Below are 18,995 nucleotides of genomic sequence, written 5' to 3' on the forward strand. Positions count from 1 at the left end.
TTCTGGACTAGGACGGCACCGAGGCCTAGGCTACTGGCGTCAGTGTGGATTTCGGTATCGGCGTCTTCGTCGAAATGTGCAAGTACCGGCGGTGACTGCATGCGTCGTTTTAGTTCTTGAAATGCGTCAGCCTGCGGCGTTTGCCATTTGAACTCGACATCAGATTTGGTTAGATGCATTAGCGGCTCCGCGATGCGTGAAAAGTTCTTGACAAAGCACCTGTAGTAGGCACACATGCCAAGGAATCTACGCACTGCCTTCTTGTCGATGGGCTGCGGGAACTTTGCGATGGCAGCTGTTTTCTGCGGGTCGGGGCGTACTCCGGATTTGTTGTTGACGTGGGCTAGGAACAGAAGCTCATCGTAAGCGAAGCGGCCCTTTTCCGGCTTCAGAGTGAGCCCTGATGACTTGATGGCCTCTAATACTGTCGCAAGCTGCCTAAGGTGATCGTCGAAATTTTCGGCGAAGACAACGACGTCATCCAAGCAAACAAGACACGTCTGCCACTTCAATCCTGCTAACACCGTGTCCATGACGCGCTGGAACGTCGCAGGCGCCGAGCACAATGCGAATGGCATGACCTTGAACTCGTAGAGGCCGTCTGGCGTGATGAAGGCAGTCTTTTCGAGATCTCTCTCTCGTCGACTTCTATTTGCCAGTAGCCACACTTGAGGTCCATCGACGAGAAGTATTTACCGTTGCAGAGCCGATCCAATGCGTTGTCTATCCGTGGAAGAGGGTATACGTCTTTCTTCGTGATCTTGTTCAGTCGACGATATTCGACGCAGAAACGTAGGGTTCCGTCCTTTTTCTTCACCAGTACAACAGGAGATGCCCACGGGCTTTTCGACGGCTGGATGATATCGTCGCGGAGCATTTCGTCCACTTGTTGCCTAATAGCTTCACGTTCTCGCGTCGAAACTCGGTAAGGGCTCTGGCGGAGTGGTTGAGCGCACTCTTCGGTTATTATGCGATGCTTTGCAACTGGTGTTTAACGAATCTTCGATGAAGTCGAAAAGCAGTCCTTGTACCGTCAGAGAAGGCTTCTGAGCTTTTGCTGCTTGCTCATGGGGAGACTTGGATTTACGTCGAAGTCTGGTTCGGGGACTATGGTCGGCGGGGTAGATGCGGCAGAATCCGAGAGAACAAAGGCACTGCTCGTTTCCACAATTTCCTCGATGTACGCGATTGTCGTGCCCTTGTTGATGTGCTTGAACTCTTGGCGGAAGTTGGTTAGCATCACTTCCGTTTTCCCTCCGTGGACTCGAGCGATCCCTCTTGCGACGCAAATTTCACAGTCTAGCAGTAGACGTTCACCCTCGATGACGCCTTCTACGTCGGCAGGTGTTTTGCTGCCGACAGAAATGAAAATGCTGGAGCGAGGCGGGATGCTGACTTGACTTTCGAGCACGCTTAAGGCATGGTGACTACGAGAGCTTTCCGGTGGTATCGCTTGATCTTCAGACAGGGTTATCGACTTCGACTTCAGGTCGATGACTGCGCTGTGTTGGTTGAGGAAGTCCATGCCGAGAATGACGTCGCGTGAGCATTGTTGGAGGATAACGAAGGTGGCAGGGTAAGTCCGGTCATGAACGGTAATTCTTGCCGTGCAGATTCCAGTCAGCGTAATCAGGTGTCCTCCAGCGGTACGAATTTGAGGGCCTTCCCATGCTGTCTTAACCTTCTTCAACTGGGTGGCGATGTGTCCACTCATGACGGAGTAATCGGCCCCTGTGTCGACTAAGGCGGTGACTGCGTGGCCGTAGAGAAGCACGTCGAGGTCGGTGGTTCTGTCTTGCGTTACAGTTAGGTCTTGGCGTCGGATCTCGGCTGTGTCGCGTTGACCTGTGGCTGGTATGGGACGTCGTCAGGTCGTTTTTCGTCGTCGTATTCTTTGCTTTCACACTTCGTCGGGACGGCGGCGTGTCGTTATGTCGTCGAGGTAGTCTTGCGGCGTCTTCGTTGGCGGCGGAGGATCTTCGTCAGTTCGACGAACAGCAACCGCACCTCCATCGGTTGCTGCTTTTAGTTTTCCGGATATGGGCTCGCTGACCGGACCCGGGCTGGGCCAGTGTATGGACGGCGTTGCGGCGACAGGTAGCGGCCTGGTGACGGCGAACGGGACGGTCGTCGAGAGTCGCACTGAGTGGCGGCTAGGTAATCGGTGATGTCACGTGGGCGTTCCCCAAGCTGTGGACGCGGCGCGTTGACGGCGAACCCTCGCAATCCCAAGTCGCGGTATGGGCATCGGCGGTACACATGGCCAGCTTATCCGCAGTGATAGCAGAGCGGGTGGTGGTCGGGGGCTCGCCAAATGTCCGGCTTCCTCGCGTAGGTGCGCTGGGCGACGGGTGGGCGTGCTGGCGGCGTCGGTGGCGGCGGACGACGGAATTGCGGCGTACGCGGCCCTGGCGCGGTCGCGGATGGGAGCCTTGACGGCATGCGACGGTGGCGTAGGTCATCGCTTCTGGGTGGGGCTGCGGTAATTGAGGTTGCACCTCAGGGGCCCCAAGCGATCGCTGAACCTCATCTTTCACGATGTGGGTGATCGGGGCCACTTGAGGCTTCGACGAAGGCAGGACCTTGTGCAGTTCTTCGTTCACGATGGCCCTGATGGACTCTTGAAGGTCGTCGGAACCCAGTCCTTGGATGGCGTACTGCGGCGTGAGCCCCTGGCGGTTATATTGCCGGGTGCGCATCTCCAGAGTTTTCTCGATCGTCGGTGCCTCTGCAGAAAACTCAGCTACAGTCTTCGGTGGGTTACGAATAAGTCCGGCGAAAAGTTCTTGCTTGACGCCCCGCATCAGAAAGTGGACTTTTTATGCGAAGCATATTACGAGAGCTCAACCCAGCTCCTCAGGCGCGGCGGTGTCGCCATGAAACCACGTGACACCGTGACGTCACGACAGAGGAGAAGTGGCTTTGGCTCAACTCTTGCAAGACGGGCTGGGTGGGAATCGAACCAGGGTTTCCGGTGTGTGGGACGGAGACGCTACCACTGAGCCACGAGTACGATGCTTCAAAGCGGTACAAAAGCGCCTCTAGTGAATGCGGTGTTGCCTTAGAAACGAGCTGTTTCTAAGGCGTGCGTCTCTTGCTCAGGCGCACATTTCGTTGCCGCGCCGAACGCTGCTTTGCTCGACGCTCACCGCGTCCAATGCGGGGCGCGTAGTCGCTGCCCTGTAGCCCATTGTCTTACACCCCTTGGCGGGTCGACGGGAACGCTGTCGCGTTCCACTCTTGAAGGCGAAGCAGTAATGCATAAGTTGTTTCTTCGTCTAGCCGAACCAAATATAGCCAAGCAACAGCAGTTCACCAGGCTAAACAGTGGTTCAACAACTAAAATAAAGGCTAGTATGCTTCGCATCCTGGGCTTAACCTTACCTAAGCCACAGCCATTTTTTTTTCTCCTCCGACATTTCCGGGTCGGCGTGCCGGAAAAGACGGGCCATCTCCTCCGTGAAGATCGCGATCGTCTCATTTGGCAGCTGCGCTCTGGTTTCTAGTAGAGCTTGGACTCGCTCTTTTCGCACCACGCTTGTAAATGTTTGCAAGAAGCCGCTTCGGAACAGGTCCGACGTCGTTAAGGTGGCTTCTCGATTCTCGAACCACGTCCTGGCAGCGTCTTACAATGGGAAGAAGACATGTCGCAGTTTGTCGTCGCTGTCCCAGCTGTTAAATGCAGCGACCCTCTCATACGTCCCGAGCCAGGTTTTCGGGTCCTCGAATGTTGAACCGCGGAACGTCGGAGGCTCCCTGGGCGGCTGCAGCACGATGGGGGACGATGGGGCTGCCATTGGAGTTGCCTTGGCCACAATCTCCTTGGTATTCTCAGGTAGAAGTCCGTGCTCCGGGGGCAGGTGTTGAAGACGGTGGCTTGCTCGATGGTCCGGGACTACATTAGTGTTCTCTTTGTGGTCAGGGCTTGGATCATGGCTTGTCGGGGGCGTCCGGTACATGGACGAAAAGCACCTCCACCAGATGTCACGTGGTAGTGACGTTAAAGAACACAGTAGCAATACTGTGAAAGACAAAACTAGCTTTTATTGGGCGAACCTGTGCCCACAAAAACAAGCTACACTTATAGCACAACGATAGCGGCGAACATGGTCGGCGATCGTCGAAAATCTGATGAGCGGGTCAAGCGCGTCGGCTTTTATGCATCCGTCGTCGAATGTTCCAGAGCAATCGCTGGAACCCGCGTGCCTTCCACAAAGTTCCACATTATTAGCGTCGCGCACACATGCAATCAGATTACACAAGTTGCGGTGAAAGACAGTGGACGGAACCATCGATAACATTCCAGAAACTTCCTTTACATGCAGGCGTGTCCTGCGCTGTGCGATAACATTTGTTAGGCGGTAAGAAGTGGTCGCGCGATAAAGATAAAGAAATACACGTGTCAATATGCTGTTAATTTGAAGCACGGTCTTTAGGAACTGCACAAGCAACACAGGCGGGCGAGTGTAAATGCACATATGCGATTTATTAATAAACTGGCAACCTGTGTTCGCACTTCTGCTACCACTCAACGGCTTGCCCTACTGAACGATAACCTGCTAAATTCGGCAAAGATCCACGAAAGCAGTTCGCCTTGGAGTGTTTAGAATTTTATACAGTCACCGCTTCTGCTCTTCTGTATATTCTTTCTTTCTCGCTGTCCTCGCTACTGCAATTCTCAGTATCTGTCATCGTCACCAGCTTCCATGGTGAAAGTTCGGTGAAGCCTCTACATAGGCACGTTCAAAGCCCCAACTTCACGCTCGATGGCACCTGGCCTGCGGCTGCCGCCATGAATCTTCCTGCCAGCAACGACTACGTGGTCACCAACAACGACCATTTTACAAGTTGTAGATAGCGACAGTTGTACAATAACGTACCTGTTATGTGGGCTTCTTGCCTCCGAAACGACTACGTCGACGACGCGTTCATCTGGACTTGGGTATAGAGAACACCACACTACCAATGAACCATGCAAGTTCACAGGGATCCAGTTTGCGTGATAGCCCTTTAGGCTGCGAGCTCTGTATAACTCCTCGCAGCTACATCTTGTTACTATGGCCTCGTTCAAAAATTCATTTTTTCCAACTCAATACTGCGAGTGTTTTAGAAATCCTTTTTGATCTTACCACCTTTGATAACGCAACCGCCATAGCAATCACTAACACAAGGCGTCACTGCGCGCCAGAACAGTTCTCGCAAATAATAGTTCAATCATAACGACACGCTAGGAATTAAATAGATTTCGCCGAATGAACCAAAAGAGCGTACATTCTTACGGTCAAGAGAGCATCGAATAAGAAAACATAATAATAATAATAATAATAATAATAATAATAATAATAATAATAATAATACTGTTTTACGTCCACTGCAGGACGAAGGCTTCTCTCTGCGATCTCTAATTACCCCTGTCCTGCGCCAACCGATTCCAACTACCGCCAGCGCATTTCCTATTTTCATCACTCCACCTAGTTTTCTGTCGTCCTCGATTGCGTTTCCCTTCTCTTGGTACCCATTGTGTAACTCTAATGGTCCAACACATCGCCGCAATCAATATGCCGCATTGATGTTCTCGGACTAAGTAGAACCATATTAAGAGCGACATAATTTTATGTACCGTTTTGTTGAAACTTAGCGTCAAAAACCACTTCGGGAAAATAAACTGTCGAGTAAAACAACACTGCACAGAAGTGATGGTAATTCCGTGGAACCTTGAGCACCATTAACTGAACTTGTCATGCAAGAAGCTTTGGTTTTATCACTTTCTCGTGAATAATTGCGCAAAAAATGAATACGGAAGTAAAAGTCAAATCCCTCAAGCATGTATTGCCAGTGCCATTCTCACTGCCGCGAGCCAACCGTGCTCAAGTGACTGATGCCACAGACATTTTGTCCAACGCACGCTGGTTAGCATGTATCAAAACGAAAACAACACACTTAAAATTCCGATTCTCGGCGTACAGCTAGTTCTGGAATTCGGTATCTCTAGCACTATTGCAACGGCCAGCCGTGACGCACTTGTTGGTTACAATATATTGTCGCACCACAGGCGACAGCCCATAATATGTCCATAATATGTCCATAATAGGAGTCCTGCCGTCGCCATTTATGTTTATATAACTGGCGAAGGCGGTAACCACTGATTGGGTAACACTGAAGTTTTTCCCTCGCGACACCAGCGAGGGCCAGGAAGTGCGCGCCTTGGTGTCATTGTCACTGAATCACCACCTCAGCCACCTCGGCTTCGGCCAGGCCAGTCAGTGGGGACAGGTTAACGAGTAGCGACAGGCTCTCGAGCGCTTTCTTCAATAGCGGGATCGCCATCTCATATGGGAGGCCGGACGGCAACACGAACCGCGTTGCGCGTACCGAACACGTTCTGTGCGGGGTGGCGCTGCTTACAGTCGATGATGGCTAAGAGCGTGTAATTTGTTTCTAGGCCTCGCGGCTCCTACATCAGGGAGACGGCGACACCGCGTCGAACGTGACATAGTCGTGGGCGCTGCTCCTGCGCAGCGTGTCACTTAAGGCGGTCGCCACGTGGTGATCGAACGTCCAACCGCCGAAGATGAGGGATCAGAGGCTGCGGCTCTTGCCGATAACTCTGCGCTTCGTCCCGGCCCGAGAAGTCAGCGTGGCGGAGGCCAGCTGTGCGTCGAGAGGATAGTGCCAGCTGACAAATATGGTGGGTGGTAGCACGGCTACGTAACGGTCGATTACATGGCCCATCCGAACCACGGGACTGGAGACGTTGGCAGTACCATAGTAGAATCTGCCATTGAGTTCCTGGTATTTAGACCAGGCCATAAACGCGTGCGGTTCCAATGTGACGTGAGAGATGTTGGGGCCGCACTGCAGACAACCGATCAGGACGTTGGTCGCGTCGTAGCAGCCATTGAACTCTATGTTGCTTCTCAGGTCTCTCTCGCCGACTTGCGTCCAGATATTTCCCAGCCCTGGCTGCATTACCATGCGGAGGCTCGGAAGCTTTAGCGTCCAGTTGATCGACAAGGCATCTGCAAGCCGCAAGCGATAATCGCTCCGAAGACACGCCTGGCTGACTGTTAGCTTCTTGAGCGTCGCATTTAACTCGATCGCCCTCCCTTTCAAGTTGTCAACGGGCACCGAATTGCCGCTGATGTAAATTTTGGCGAGCGTCGCAATGTGCGTAATAACCGGTGCGACAGACAAGTGGAGGCCCTGGCAGGTGGCAGTGCATGTGATCATCGATGTCTTCAAGTTCGCGCTGACTCTCAGCGCTCTGGATACGCCCCGGACGTTTGCGTCGTTCTGCTCCAAGTTCTGCACCTCGAACGTTCCGAGCAGCTCGCACCGATCTCCGATGGACCAAGAACCCGTGAGCGCCCCGAAAACCTGGGGGGTATTGTGCCTGTCCGGCGCATAGCGGCTCACAATAAGCTTCACGATGATCGCGCTACGCGATACCACTCGGGACAGCACATAGCAGAAGTTGACTGCCTTTATCGTCTCGTCGAAGTGGAACTCGCGCTGACCATGGTGCGTGGAGCAGCAAGGTATCAGCGCCACAGCGTCGGACCCGTCGCTCCTGTTTTCAAGGAAGACGATCGCGCGCATGACATAGAAACTGTGGGGCAGTTCACTTGGCTCGTGAACGACGACTCTCGAGAAGCGCACGCTCCCAGTGTCCAGCATGTAGAGCGCGGTCATCAAGGAGGGGAGTGAGTCAATCAGATTCCTTGGCTGGTAGTCGTCCAGCAGGTGGTAGCAGAGCTTGGCGGGCCTGAGTTTTAGGCTCAGTTGGAACTCGTTCCGGAACGGAAACTGAATAGGAGACATGTGCGACTCGCACAGCTCGACGATGTCCACTGAGTGGTAATCCATCAGATGCCAATGGACTAGCTCGAGCGAGTGGCTGGGCTGTAAGTTGTACGCTGCAGGAACCACGCGTGTGCGCAGGCAAGCCGCGGCCAGCCGTCCTTTGGGCAGCTCGATGTTGGCGCCCCACGCGGATTTGTTGCACGGGGGCCCCTCCGAAAGCAGGAAGCAGCTGTCGGCCACGCTGGCTGTGCACGACTTCACGAGGTCCACCCGGGGACGGCTCCGGATTATCCGCAGGCCGCGAAAGCTGGCGACCAGGCACACGGAGTAGTCTCGTAGGTAGCCTCTCCATGATCTCATCTCGCAAACCTGGGCACAAACACCCGTTGGGTTTGTACGCCTGTCTTCTTTTCACGTTCCACAGCAATAACTTGTCGTTTTTCTGGTACATGCCACAATCCCTAATTAGTAACTAAGTTACTAACGCATAAAACTTTAATTCGCCCAATCCTACATTATGCTTCTCCTGTCTGGAACCCTCATAAGAAGTGCGACATTAACTCCATTGAGAGCATACAACGAAAATCTATTAGGTTCATATATCGTCGCTATGATCACTATTTTTCACCCTCTCGTGCCTTTTCTTTGAACCTAACCCCTTTATCCATACGCCGTCACATTGAGTCATTGAAGTTTCTGCATGGCATCGTCAATTTTTCTTATCGTGTCTCACATCCCATATATATTCCTTCAGACATTCCTTGGTCAAGTAGGAGTCACCATAACCTTAATATTAGGCCTTACTTTGCTCGATCTAATAAATTTAAATACAGCTTTTTCTCACGTACTATCGAATTCTGGAACTTAATTCCCGGAACAATTAGGTCACTGCCACTAAACGATTTCCTGTTAAAAGTTAACCACACCTGATTTTATGTATTTTCTTGTTGTTACAGTGTATTGACTCATTCTCGTTTTTGTACTGACTCTCAGTGTTGCTGTTATTTTGAGTTTCATTTGTGTCATCTGCCTTATTTCTTGTTAATTTTTAATATGTTATTGTTTACTTGTCTTTTGTATGACTTTTTTTTGTCTATCCCGCTCCTGCAATAGCCCCATATAGGGGCTGCAGTATGTACAAATAAATAAATAAATAAATAAATAAATAAATAAATAAATAAATAAAATCCCGAGTCGCAAGCTGCACACGCACGGGCTACGACTAAGGAGCTCTCATATAAAGACCTATCCAGAAGTTGCTTATTTGTTAACAAAGAAGCCTGGCGATGTCTAGTGTAAGCGTAAATAGCAGATGAATGCACTGCCTCTCCGCTATTTACGATTCGCCTATTTCAAGAATAATCATCGGTCAGCTTCATTCGAATAGTAAATCTTAAGTATTCATCTCACTTTTGAGAAAGTTCACGCGTGTACAGTTTGTCGAAAAATATGTTGGCTGTCCTGCAACTGGTCGTACGTAATGCTGCAGCATCATCACAACCTACATCTTGTCTACTTGAGGGAGTGTTTCACGGTAGACAGCGCGTTCGGACAGAAGTTACCTCTGGAGTCAGCCAATCGGGCGAGATAACAACGCAGATACAATTGAACTTGCGCCGCGTGTCGCTGCACGTGAGAGCGTTGCCTACTCCCCACCCAGTGCACAAGCGGGCAGCGGAGGACGCCTTCTGTAGCCGCCACTCCCAGCTGCCAGATAGCTGAGAGTAAGTTTGGGGTGCCAGAAGCATTCATTTCTTTACTCATTACGTCAAAGTCACTTCCCAAAGCTAAATCGCAACTGCATAGGTGACCGCAGAAACTGACCAGGCGCAGGATTACGTACCAGTTGCGAATACTTTTTCTGTATGTGAAGCTATCGACATTCAGGAGACGTACGTGAACGGTTAAAACACAAAGATAGCATGACTATAAATGGAATAATTCTGGTTTTGGGCGTGCCCTGCAATGGCGCATTTCGACATCGGCGCACCCGCCGCGGCTGCCCCTTTCAGGTACATCAACTAAACTTCAAATGCCGACACGGTATAAAGGCGCGTATACGCAACATCGTTGGGGTTTATAGCTTTGGCTGCGTTTAGTACGCAGTGCGTTACTTCACGCAAAATGATGTGCATTTGGGTCCCCGGTTTATATCTTGCTTAAATATTGACTACGCAATCATTGAACATAGCGCTTCCTCGTGGTTACAAGGAACATGTGTTCCGTCTTCTTTTAATGTATGCAGATGCTACTTTGAACTTTAGCCTCCAGTTCGAATTTAGTAGCAATCTCTTCGGCGTCTAAGAAAATTGGAATGCGGCCACCACCGAAATGTGACTGCCTAGGACGAGAGTCAAACCGTCAACCTCGGGGTCAGCAGCATAGCGACACACACACATGGCTAGACGCCGCTGCGTCATTAATAGCTCTTCTTTACCGAAGAGAGCAACAAAACTGAGATTGAGGGAAATGCCTAACGTTTGTTTTATTCAGGGACCTTACTACAGCGTACTAGACAATGGTTGAATGGGCCGAACGGCGCCTTCCCGCTGAGGCGCCGCCTGTGCAAACATTTTGCGAGTGAACTGGATTGGGGCGCTTCGTTTCATATTCAACGTAATTTCGCTGTGGGCCCTACAGACCGATTGCGCCCGCACGATCTCACAATAGTGCATTACTTCCACTGCAAAGTTATATTGACACTTTTTTTCTACGTAAACATATTTGAGGCATGGGTTATACAACATAACGGCTTCAATTTTACTGTCGCTGTCGAGCGCGTCGTCCGGCTGGCGGACGCCCAGCTTTTCTGGCGGAAAGTCAGTGCAGGAATTTTTTTTCATGGTTTTACTTGTTCTCCTGCGCCCGCGTCTCTTGTCGGCGTGTATCAATTGTAGCTTTAGCCAGGTGACGCGCTATTTTTAAGACTGTTTTATAAAAGTAACACGTTATTTTTCCCCCCAGGAGCCGCCTATCTACAACATGAAGCTACGAAAGAAAATTTTATTGATATCGTGTCAGGGACAATGATCAAATATAACAATATTATGGTGAAATAAACCAGGGTTGTTGACCGCGTGGCGCGAAGAGATGGAGATGAACAGTGCACTTCTAGGTAAATCTAACGGTACATAGACATACATATCCATATATATCCACGAAATATATGCAAAAGTAAAACTATTAGACATTCTAACTGCACTGATTGAAGAAGTGAGAACTCCTGACTGGGACAAGCGTGTTTCTTTTAAAAGCTGCACCAGCCCTATAGGTGAACCAATCGACTTTCTGAGAAAAGTAATTAAGGTTAATATGAACAACAGTGTTAGGGACAAGATATTGCCTCTGTGCTCAGATTGAATCAGGGAGACCGGAAAGCATTTACCAATCTCCGTGCCTTGCCTGGCGATCTCCTTCGACGTGCCAGCAGGCGAAATGAAGTACAAACATATAGTCTAATCGAATGGTAATTGCCATTCAGATCGTATTCGACTTAAGAATTCACTATTAAACTTTGTTGAATAGCCGTTTGCGTTCGAATGTAACGAATAACAGCACTTTTGAAGCCCCGAAGGTGAGGGGCCGATGCAAGTGAGGACTCTTATTCCGAAAGATTGTGCTGCTGGACATTGGTGGCTGTTGCCCAGACGCGGATCAATTCCCAAGAGAATTAACGCACGGGTTCTTATCGGTTCAGCTGAAGAACTTCCTAGCTGTCATTCAATATAAACGCCCCGTTTAGGGCCAGCCTGCTAACTTGATTCAGGCAAGGAAAACTTTTTTTTGTCAGTCTCACCATGTCTGCAAACCATTAAAGCTGGGTGCCCAATGTGGTACCACACTTCTGTTTCAACGAACACAGCAGATCTACAAATATCTCTACGTGTATGTGAAGCATGCCGTTCCTTTGAATGCTTTGTTATTGCCCTTATGATAGTGCACCGGATAACTGAAAGCACCCGTTTCTTGTACAGAAGCTGCTTAGTTGTGCGGACGTACAGTCGGCTGCGGTATTGCGTTTAGGTATGAAATACGCGATAAGCGTAACGTGTTTTTCTCAAAAATCACACTAGAGATTAATTTCTTTCGTTTACACCCCTAGAAAAAAGCCGACGGACGCAGCTACCTTCTTTTTTTTTCTTTTTCTAACATTAAACAAATTCTTGTGTTTTACGTCAGGAGACATGCTTATGAGGCACCCTTTTCAGTTCTCACCACCTGGCTTTCTTTAAGGTTCCTATAAACAGAAATACAAAAATTTTTCCATTTCGTTCCCATGGAATTGCGCGACCTGGCTTGGACTCGTGAGCTCGAGTTTAGTAGGGCAACGCCAAATCCACTATGCAGCCACTAATTAAGCTACCCCGCCGCTGTTTTTTTCTTTCATTTTACGGCGAAGCTGTTAAAGGGACACTAAAGGCAAATACAAAGTCAAGCGTAAGTGACTGATTATTGCTCGAGAATCTCTAAGGTGTCAATATTCTAGTGAACAGAGTTTTAATGATCGAGAAATCGAGGTAAATGCATGACACGATTAGAGATTCGCCCGGGACATTGAAGCACTTGCCCGATTGCGAAAGCATTCCTCAGTTAAATTCTGTCAATAGTACTCAACTAGTCGTTGCAAAAAGCATCCTCGTTTTGTACTATGAGGGGAAATAAAATGCTGCTGGTCCAGTTCCATTTCATGCTCTGAACTAATTGAAATTACCGTTGACAACGACGCGGGCGGTCGAAAGTTTTCGTTTTCACTCGTCTCTGCGCCGCCCACGCTTTCGCGTTTCACTGCTTTCCCGATCGCGTAGTGCTGCGCTGGTTTTGCTGGCCCGCGAAACACGCACAAACTGCAAGTAGCAGAGATTTCAACTGCGATGTTATGTCACGGTACGCCCGAACGGTCTAGGCCACTTGACGAAAAAGCAGCTGCAGCGGCGAATCCGTCGCTTTGTATTGGCTCGGTGCCGCCATCTGTCGGGCGCCATTTTACTCGCCGACGGCAGCAAAGGGCGGTGGTGGCGTATGCAACGTCACAACTCCGCCGGTTGGGTGGCGGGAGATTTGAATTTCGGAAAAGGTATGCGGACCCTTCAGATACAATTTTCTCGTAAACTAAGTCTCTTCTTGGCACTAAACACGCGTTTCGAGGTTTCTGGAATGGTATTTAAACACTCCACGTGGACTTAGTATTTTCCTTTAGTGTGCTTTTAAGGGCTACTTTCCCCACTATCGTGTCCACGTGTAGAAAAAAAAAATCCCAAGGTAGTGCAATGCCGGGACGACCCGCCGCGGAGGTGGCGTTCGCCCAAAGGATGCGCCGCCCCAGCCGCTCGTCCCACTCAACCGTATTGTAGTCCACTCTCACCTTAGTTACATTGTCGCTGGAGCGTCGCCGTCGCCTCAGGTCCATCGGCATCATCGGCCGCGTAGCTGCACTGCCTCTGGGTTTGGACGTGATGCTCGGCGCAATCCCTGGAACCGAGCAGGGCCGGTGGCTGGATCGTGCCTCGCGCGACTCACGTGAGCATCAGCGCCCTTCCGTGGTCACGCATTGCTCGTGGTGCGCTGTCTCGGGGCTGCACCACGTGACGCGAGGTTGACCTGTTCATGATTCATGATATGCTGCGTGTTTCTGCGCAACAAGTCTGCTCAGCCAAAGACGAAGACGAGCCAAATTGATGCACCGGTGAAGTCATGGGCTCGAAGCAATAGGAAAGTAGGCGATGCCACATTTAATTTTTTAAGCGAGACAAAGAGACTGCCATGTTAGTTTTATCGTTTTATTTTGCTGAGCATAAACACAAAAATGTTAACTTCGAATTTTAGAATAATGTAGCCTGAAAATTCGTATTAACGATTAGTATTCGTTCATTATCTCATTCTTCAATTACAAAATTCTATTTAGGCATTCTCCTTTCACCTACAGCCACCCGATTCATCGCCGATCCCCTTTGATGGGCTGAGTTTCAACCATTGGCACCAAACCAAAGCGGAAGCAAGCTCGTAGGCGCGCGAAATAAAAATTACATTTATTAGCATAGAAAGTTGGAAAAAGTACATCGGTTCATATTTAACGACTGCACAACGAACAAGAACGAAGAAAGGCGCAAGCTCAGAGACGCAAGAAAAATATGCTTTGAATGGTCTCTGTTTTTTAAGGTGAAAGGCTAAGATGACTCATGGGTCGAAAATTTGACCCTCTGGAAAATTCAATGGCAGAAAATTTGGAGTCGAACCCTCAACCCTTGGTGGGAGTCGAACCCATGACTTTTGCTGTTAATTAAGGCGAAGTTAATTAGGGCACACTTACAAAATTACAACATCTACTCTATGTGAATAAAATTAGTATACGATATGTAGCCATACACATATCTGGACGAATAGCCAATAGCGAGTCCCAGATTCTTATATATATCAATAGTTAAATAAATGAAGGTGCGTCTGGCGCAGATCCTGTATTCCTATTTCATACAGTGATGTTTCACTGGACATCACTTAAGATATCGATATAAATGTGGGCATTTCTACGTTATGCACTTTTTCCGAGCGCAAGTTTATTTTGTTACTCCTCACGATTATTTTTACTCGGGTGCGTTCCCACCGTCGGTGCTCTCAATGTACGGCACTAATCCACTTGCTTGACACAAATCTTCAACCTAGCACAAACGTAGCCGACCTTGACAGTCCTTGTTGCAAATGCACAAATAATAAAACAACAACTGACCAAGAAACATGGCCATCTTGCTTTCCCGCTCGTCTGGAACGCGCGGCTCCGGCCATCCGAGCGCGGCCTACTGACAGGCTTCTTCTGGCGGTGGCGCCCCTGGTGTCAACTACTGTGCGTCCGTATCCCCACTGCTGCTTATGATGTACAGTCTGTTTCACACTTAGGGGAAAACTCGGAGCGCGTGGCATCGGCGATGCGGCGAGCGCTGGAGTCGCGCGGCGGAAGCAGCTCGCGCAGGCGCAGACGCTCTAGGGGCGGAGTTGTGATCTGCGTCGTCTGCTACGGAGGCGCGCGCTGGCCGCATTGTCAGGAAGAGTGCTACGGTCAGAGGCAGTGCGCGTATTCCATTGTTACTGCGGGAACTGAGCCGATATTACTTATTAAGCGTTGTGCAACGCCAAACTCTGAGCTTTCATTGGCCACATTCGAGTTCTACGAACTTCTTTTGACGACAGGCTTCTTTCGTTCTTTCGAAAGGCCGGGGTACTTAGTGCGTGCACGTATATTTCTTCGCTGTGTGTGTTACCGTAACACGCAGCTACAAGAAAGGGACACCGAACTGTGCGCGCAACGTGCTCGGTCTTTATTTGACGCGAAAGGAAAACAGAACACTCAATATAATGACTATGCGAGTCGAACACGATGAAACAAACGGATAAGAATAAAATAATCCTTTAGGTTAAGGCATTGAGCTGGAAGTGTTTCTTGTCGACAATAGTTCTTTACACAAGACAGGCTCTGTCAGCCGACGAGGAAATGCACGCGGCACGCTCCAAACATCACCTAGTATCTCGTCATGTCCCCAGCGGCAGCGATGACAGCGCTTATTTTGGAGGGCAGTGATGTGTAATGTGACTCCGTAAGTGATGTGTCCATTCGGAGCACGTCCCACTCGCTCACGATGGTGGACCAGAGCCTGTCCTCGGACAACCCATGCAGAGGATGGCGCGCCAGCGATAATTTCAATAAGCCCCAGACATTTTCAATGATGTTGAGGTCCGGGGATTGGGGCGGCCACTCCAGGACAGTGACGCCGCGCTCATGCAGCAGTTCTTGGACAACACGAGCAGTGTGCATCGGCGACCTATCGTGTTGGAATATATAGTCGCCTTCTGGGAACGGGCCGTCAAGAACGTGGGGAATGAGTACATCGTCTATGATTGCCCCGTACCTTTCAGCGGTGAACTTGCCTTCTAAGCGTATCAGTGGGCCAAGACCATCTTTAGTAATGCAAGCCCACACGCTCACACTTGTGCGCCCGCTCGCAGCGACCCGTTGCAGGTACCGCAGCATATAGCTGGGACAAGAAAAGAAAGCGTCTATTGATTACGGGTATTTTAGATTAGATAATGAACTTGTCTAATAATCTGGACCAACCACACAGAAGTTCATGTTTACAGCATGCATTGCGACCACTGGCTCGAATCACAAGCGCATGCACTGCGTGCGATGGTGAAACTTCAATACTTACCGCAATAAGTTGTTCACTCGAGGTGCAGAGGCCTACTTTACCAAGCAAATATATTAGCCTATTATAGTTGCACTTTTTACATAAGTGGAGAAATATCTTAACACTGAATTATTCGTCTTCCCAAAGCAAATAAAATTAGGCTGGATCCGCATGCGAGGTAAACAAACTTAAATATTATGAACTACTGTCTTACTTGTATGGTTGAGTAACAATTGCTTCCAGAAAATAACTTACCGTGTCTTGGCGGGGCGCCAAATTCGGTCTCGCTGGTCGCCAGCGGTCGTAAACGTGGATTCATCACTGAATACAACGTTTTTCCATTGCGACACGGTCCACCCTTCATGTTCTTGTGCAAAATGGAGCCGCTTTACTCTATTTGTGGCCCTAAGTAATGGCTTTTGCGCGGCTGATCTGCTCCTCAGGCCGGCTTCATTGAGCCGCCGCCTCACGGTAGACCGCGAAGCCTTCAGCTGCAAGCTTTGTCGTAGCTCTTGAAGTGAAGCGTGGGGGGCGTCAACAGCAGCCGCAACAATAGACAAATCCTCCTCGTCCGTTGTGGCCCTTGGGGGACGTCCCCGAGGGGCATCCTTGATGCGCCCTTCTTTCTTGTAGGCCTGCAAAATCCTATTGACAGCTTTAAGAGACCGTCCTGTCATCTCTGCTATCTTCTTTTGAGTATAGTTCCTAGAACACAGTTCAATAATCTTCAGTCTTTCTTTCTCTGGTACAAGGGCCATGAGAACAAGGCTAACGATTTAGCACCGTTCTGGTCAGATGAAAAAGCTGGAATGAATTAAGACGGACAAGCGCCAGCTTTGTTTAGATCAGTCTTGTATCATGTAAACCTTCCTGTGTCTGTAGAGAGCCGCACCGTTCTTCGATCACCAATGACGCTGCATTTCCTTTTCAAGGTCATTTACTTTTTTATCTTCAGAAGTTTAAAGAGCGCCAAATCACCACAAAGTCGATCATCGTCATCGAGTCGGACGTGCTGCGAATGAACGCGTGACTTACCGATTCAATTTACAACTCACTGCCCTCTGTTAGATATGGAGCTGTTTCCTGCGATTACTTCGAGTTCCCCAGACCACATCGGATTGCAGCACAGCTAATTGAGGAATGCAGAAGCAGGAAAGCGCATTCCAGAGAAGCGGCCGAGCAAACAAGTTTAAGGCAACAAGTTCACGTGCCAACAAGTTCGTGCGTCGCCGGGATTAGAAGGGGGCCTCGTACAATGGAGCTCAATCGTCCCCCTTCGGCTTTGAAGAAGGCATTTGCCACCGCTGCGGAGCCGAGTCACTGGAAGCAGGTGGGCCCTTGTACAATGGAGCATGAGCGCCCCCCCCCCTCCTTCTCCATCTTAGAAGAAGTGGGTTGCACCACTGCGAGGCAAGACCGCAGAGAGCCGCCGGGTGTGACAACGCGATACGGGCGCCAACCATTGGCTGAAAGTGGCGTCATCGGAGCGGACTCTCCTATTGGTCGAACATGACGTGACTTCCAGTGCTCGAAGGGTTTATAAGAAGCCTTCCAGAGAGACCTGAGCATTCTGGGACATTCCCTGATTCACCTCTCTCGAACTTCTTGCCGCGGGCCGCAGCGTCCGAGTTGCTGCCGGCCCGTAATGACTGTACGACTGGTAATTGACGCTCACCTCTCTGTACATAATGTAGAATAAATCCCTCCCAAGTTTGGGTTTTCATCCCGGAGTCCGTCCTTCAACCCCTACATCTGGTTGGCAGCGGTAGGATCGCCTCCGAATGCATCAGCTGGTGGCAGCGCTACGGATCAACCTTCGTCGAGAGAGACCCTAAGGAACCGGGAAGAGCGAAGAAGAGTGAGCCTTCGTCGAAAGAGGTCCGAAGAAACTGGGAGTAGCGAAGAAGGAGCGTGCCTTCGACCCAGGGAGTCCGGAGGAACCGGGAACAGCGGACGAATGAACCGGATGGCAGGGTGCTGCAACCGTAAGTGAGCGCGTGGTTTTTTTCCTTATGATTCGCCAGACTCAAATGTTGTGTGTTCATTTTGATAGTTCTGGGAATCGGGAGTTTGTTGCATTGTGTGTTTGCACAAATTAATTAAGGAAAACAGTTTTAACCACCTGTCGGGGCAGCTGCCATGGATCTTAGAAGGTTGACGAGGTTAGACTTGTTGTTGGTGTGCGACGATTTGGGAGTTGAGGCGGACGAACGGATGGAAACGCCAGCTATAATAAAGGCGATTAATGATAGTGACAATGATGACAAAAGCATTGCGCTTGCTTGGGAGGTGATACAGGAGCCACGGGAGCGTGTGCGTCGTGTACGTTTGCGAGAGCGTCGTGAACTTAGGAGTAAGCATAAGCGTGAAGAACGCGAGAATGAACGGAAGCATGAGCTTCAAGAACTTACTCTTAGGTGTGAGCTTCACGATCGTGAGAATCAACGTAAGCTTGAGCGTGAGCAAAAGTATGAGAGAGAGAAGGCAGCACTGATCAAAGAGATACAGTATTGTGATCAGTTATTGGCACAGAGACAACGGCTGTCTGAGAATTCTGTAGGTAGTACAGAGCGAAAGAATGAGGAAGTGTCTAGCAGATTTTCGCCAAAAGCCGACGAGAAGAGTAGTGCCTGTGAGATTGGCTGCCGATTCATAAGTGAAGGGAAAAGGCTAGCTGCTAACGATGCCTTAATGGCAACAGAGGCCGTTAAAGGCCGCAAGGAGAGCGACGAGGTGCTGTGCCAACAGATGACTGTAGAGACAGCTAGGCCAGCTGCGAACAAATTGGCACAGTTACCGAAAGTGTGCGTCGCTGGTAATGTTAGCGAGGTTGCTAGCGAAGAAAAGGGTACTTCTGACCCGACAGAAGCGAGCACCCATGTCGAGCCAGATGTGCGTGCAGAAGTGAAGTGCGAGCTGGACGATGCAGTTGAGAGTAGTTCTCTGGATGGCGAGCTCCGTAGTCCACGAGAGAACAACTGCATTGTTCAGGGATCGGTGCGGCTCTCCGCCAGTCTA

General features: G+C 49.9%; 1 protein-coding gene across 1 annotated transcript; it reads right to left on the minus strand.

Annotated features, from left to right (window-relative positions):
- Positions 1-5,595: 5,595 nt before the first annotated feature.
- Positions 5,596-14,647, minus strand: LOC135914735 (uncharacterized). Its single transcript, XM_065447663.1, has 3 exons — positions 14,525-14,647; positions 13,166-13,376; positions 5,596-8,172 (listed from the first exon to the last, which is right to left on the minus strand). Exons 2-3 carry the CDS (start codon positions 13,217-13,219, stop codon positions 6,580-6,582), a joined length of 1,647 nt encoding a protein of 548 aa, XP_065303735.1. The 5' UTR covers positions 13,220-13,376; positions 14,525-14,647; the 3' UTR covers positions 5,596-6,579.
- Between the last annotated feature and the right edge of the window lie 4,348 nt (positions 14,648-18,995).

Source organism: Dermacentor albipictus, unplaced genomic scaffold (assembly GCF_038994185.2).
Source record: "Dermacentor albipictus isolate Rhodes 1998 colony unplaced genomic scaffold, USDA_Dalb.pri_finalv2 scaffold_14, whole genome shotgun sequence".
NCBI lineage: Eukaryota > Metazoa > Arthropoda > Arachnida > Ixodida > Ixodidae > Dermacentor > Dermacentor albipictus.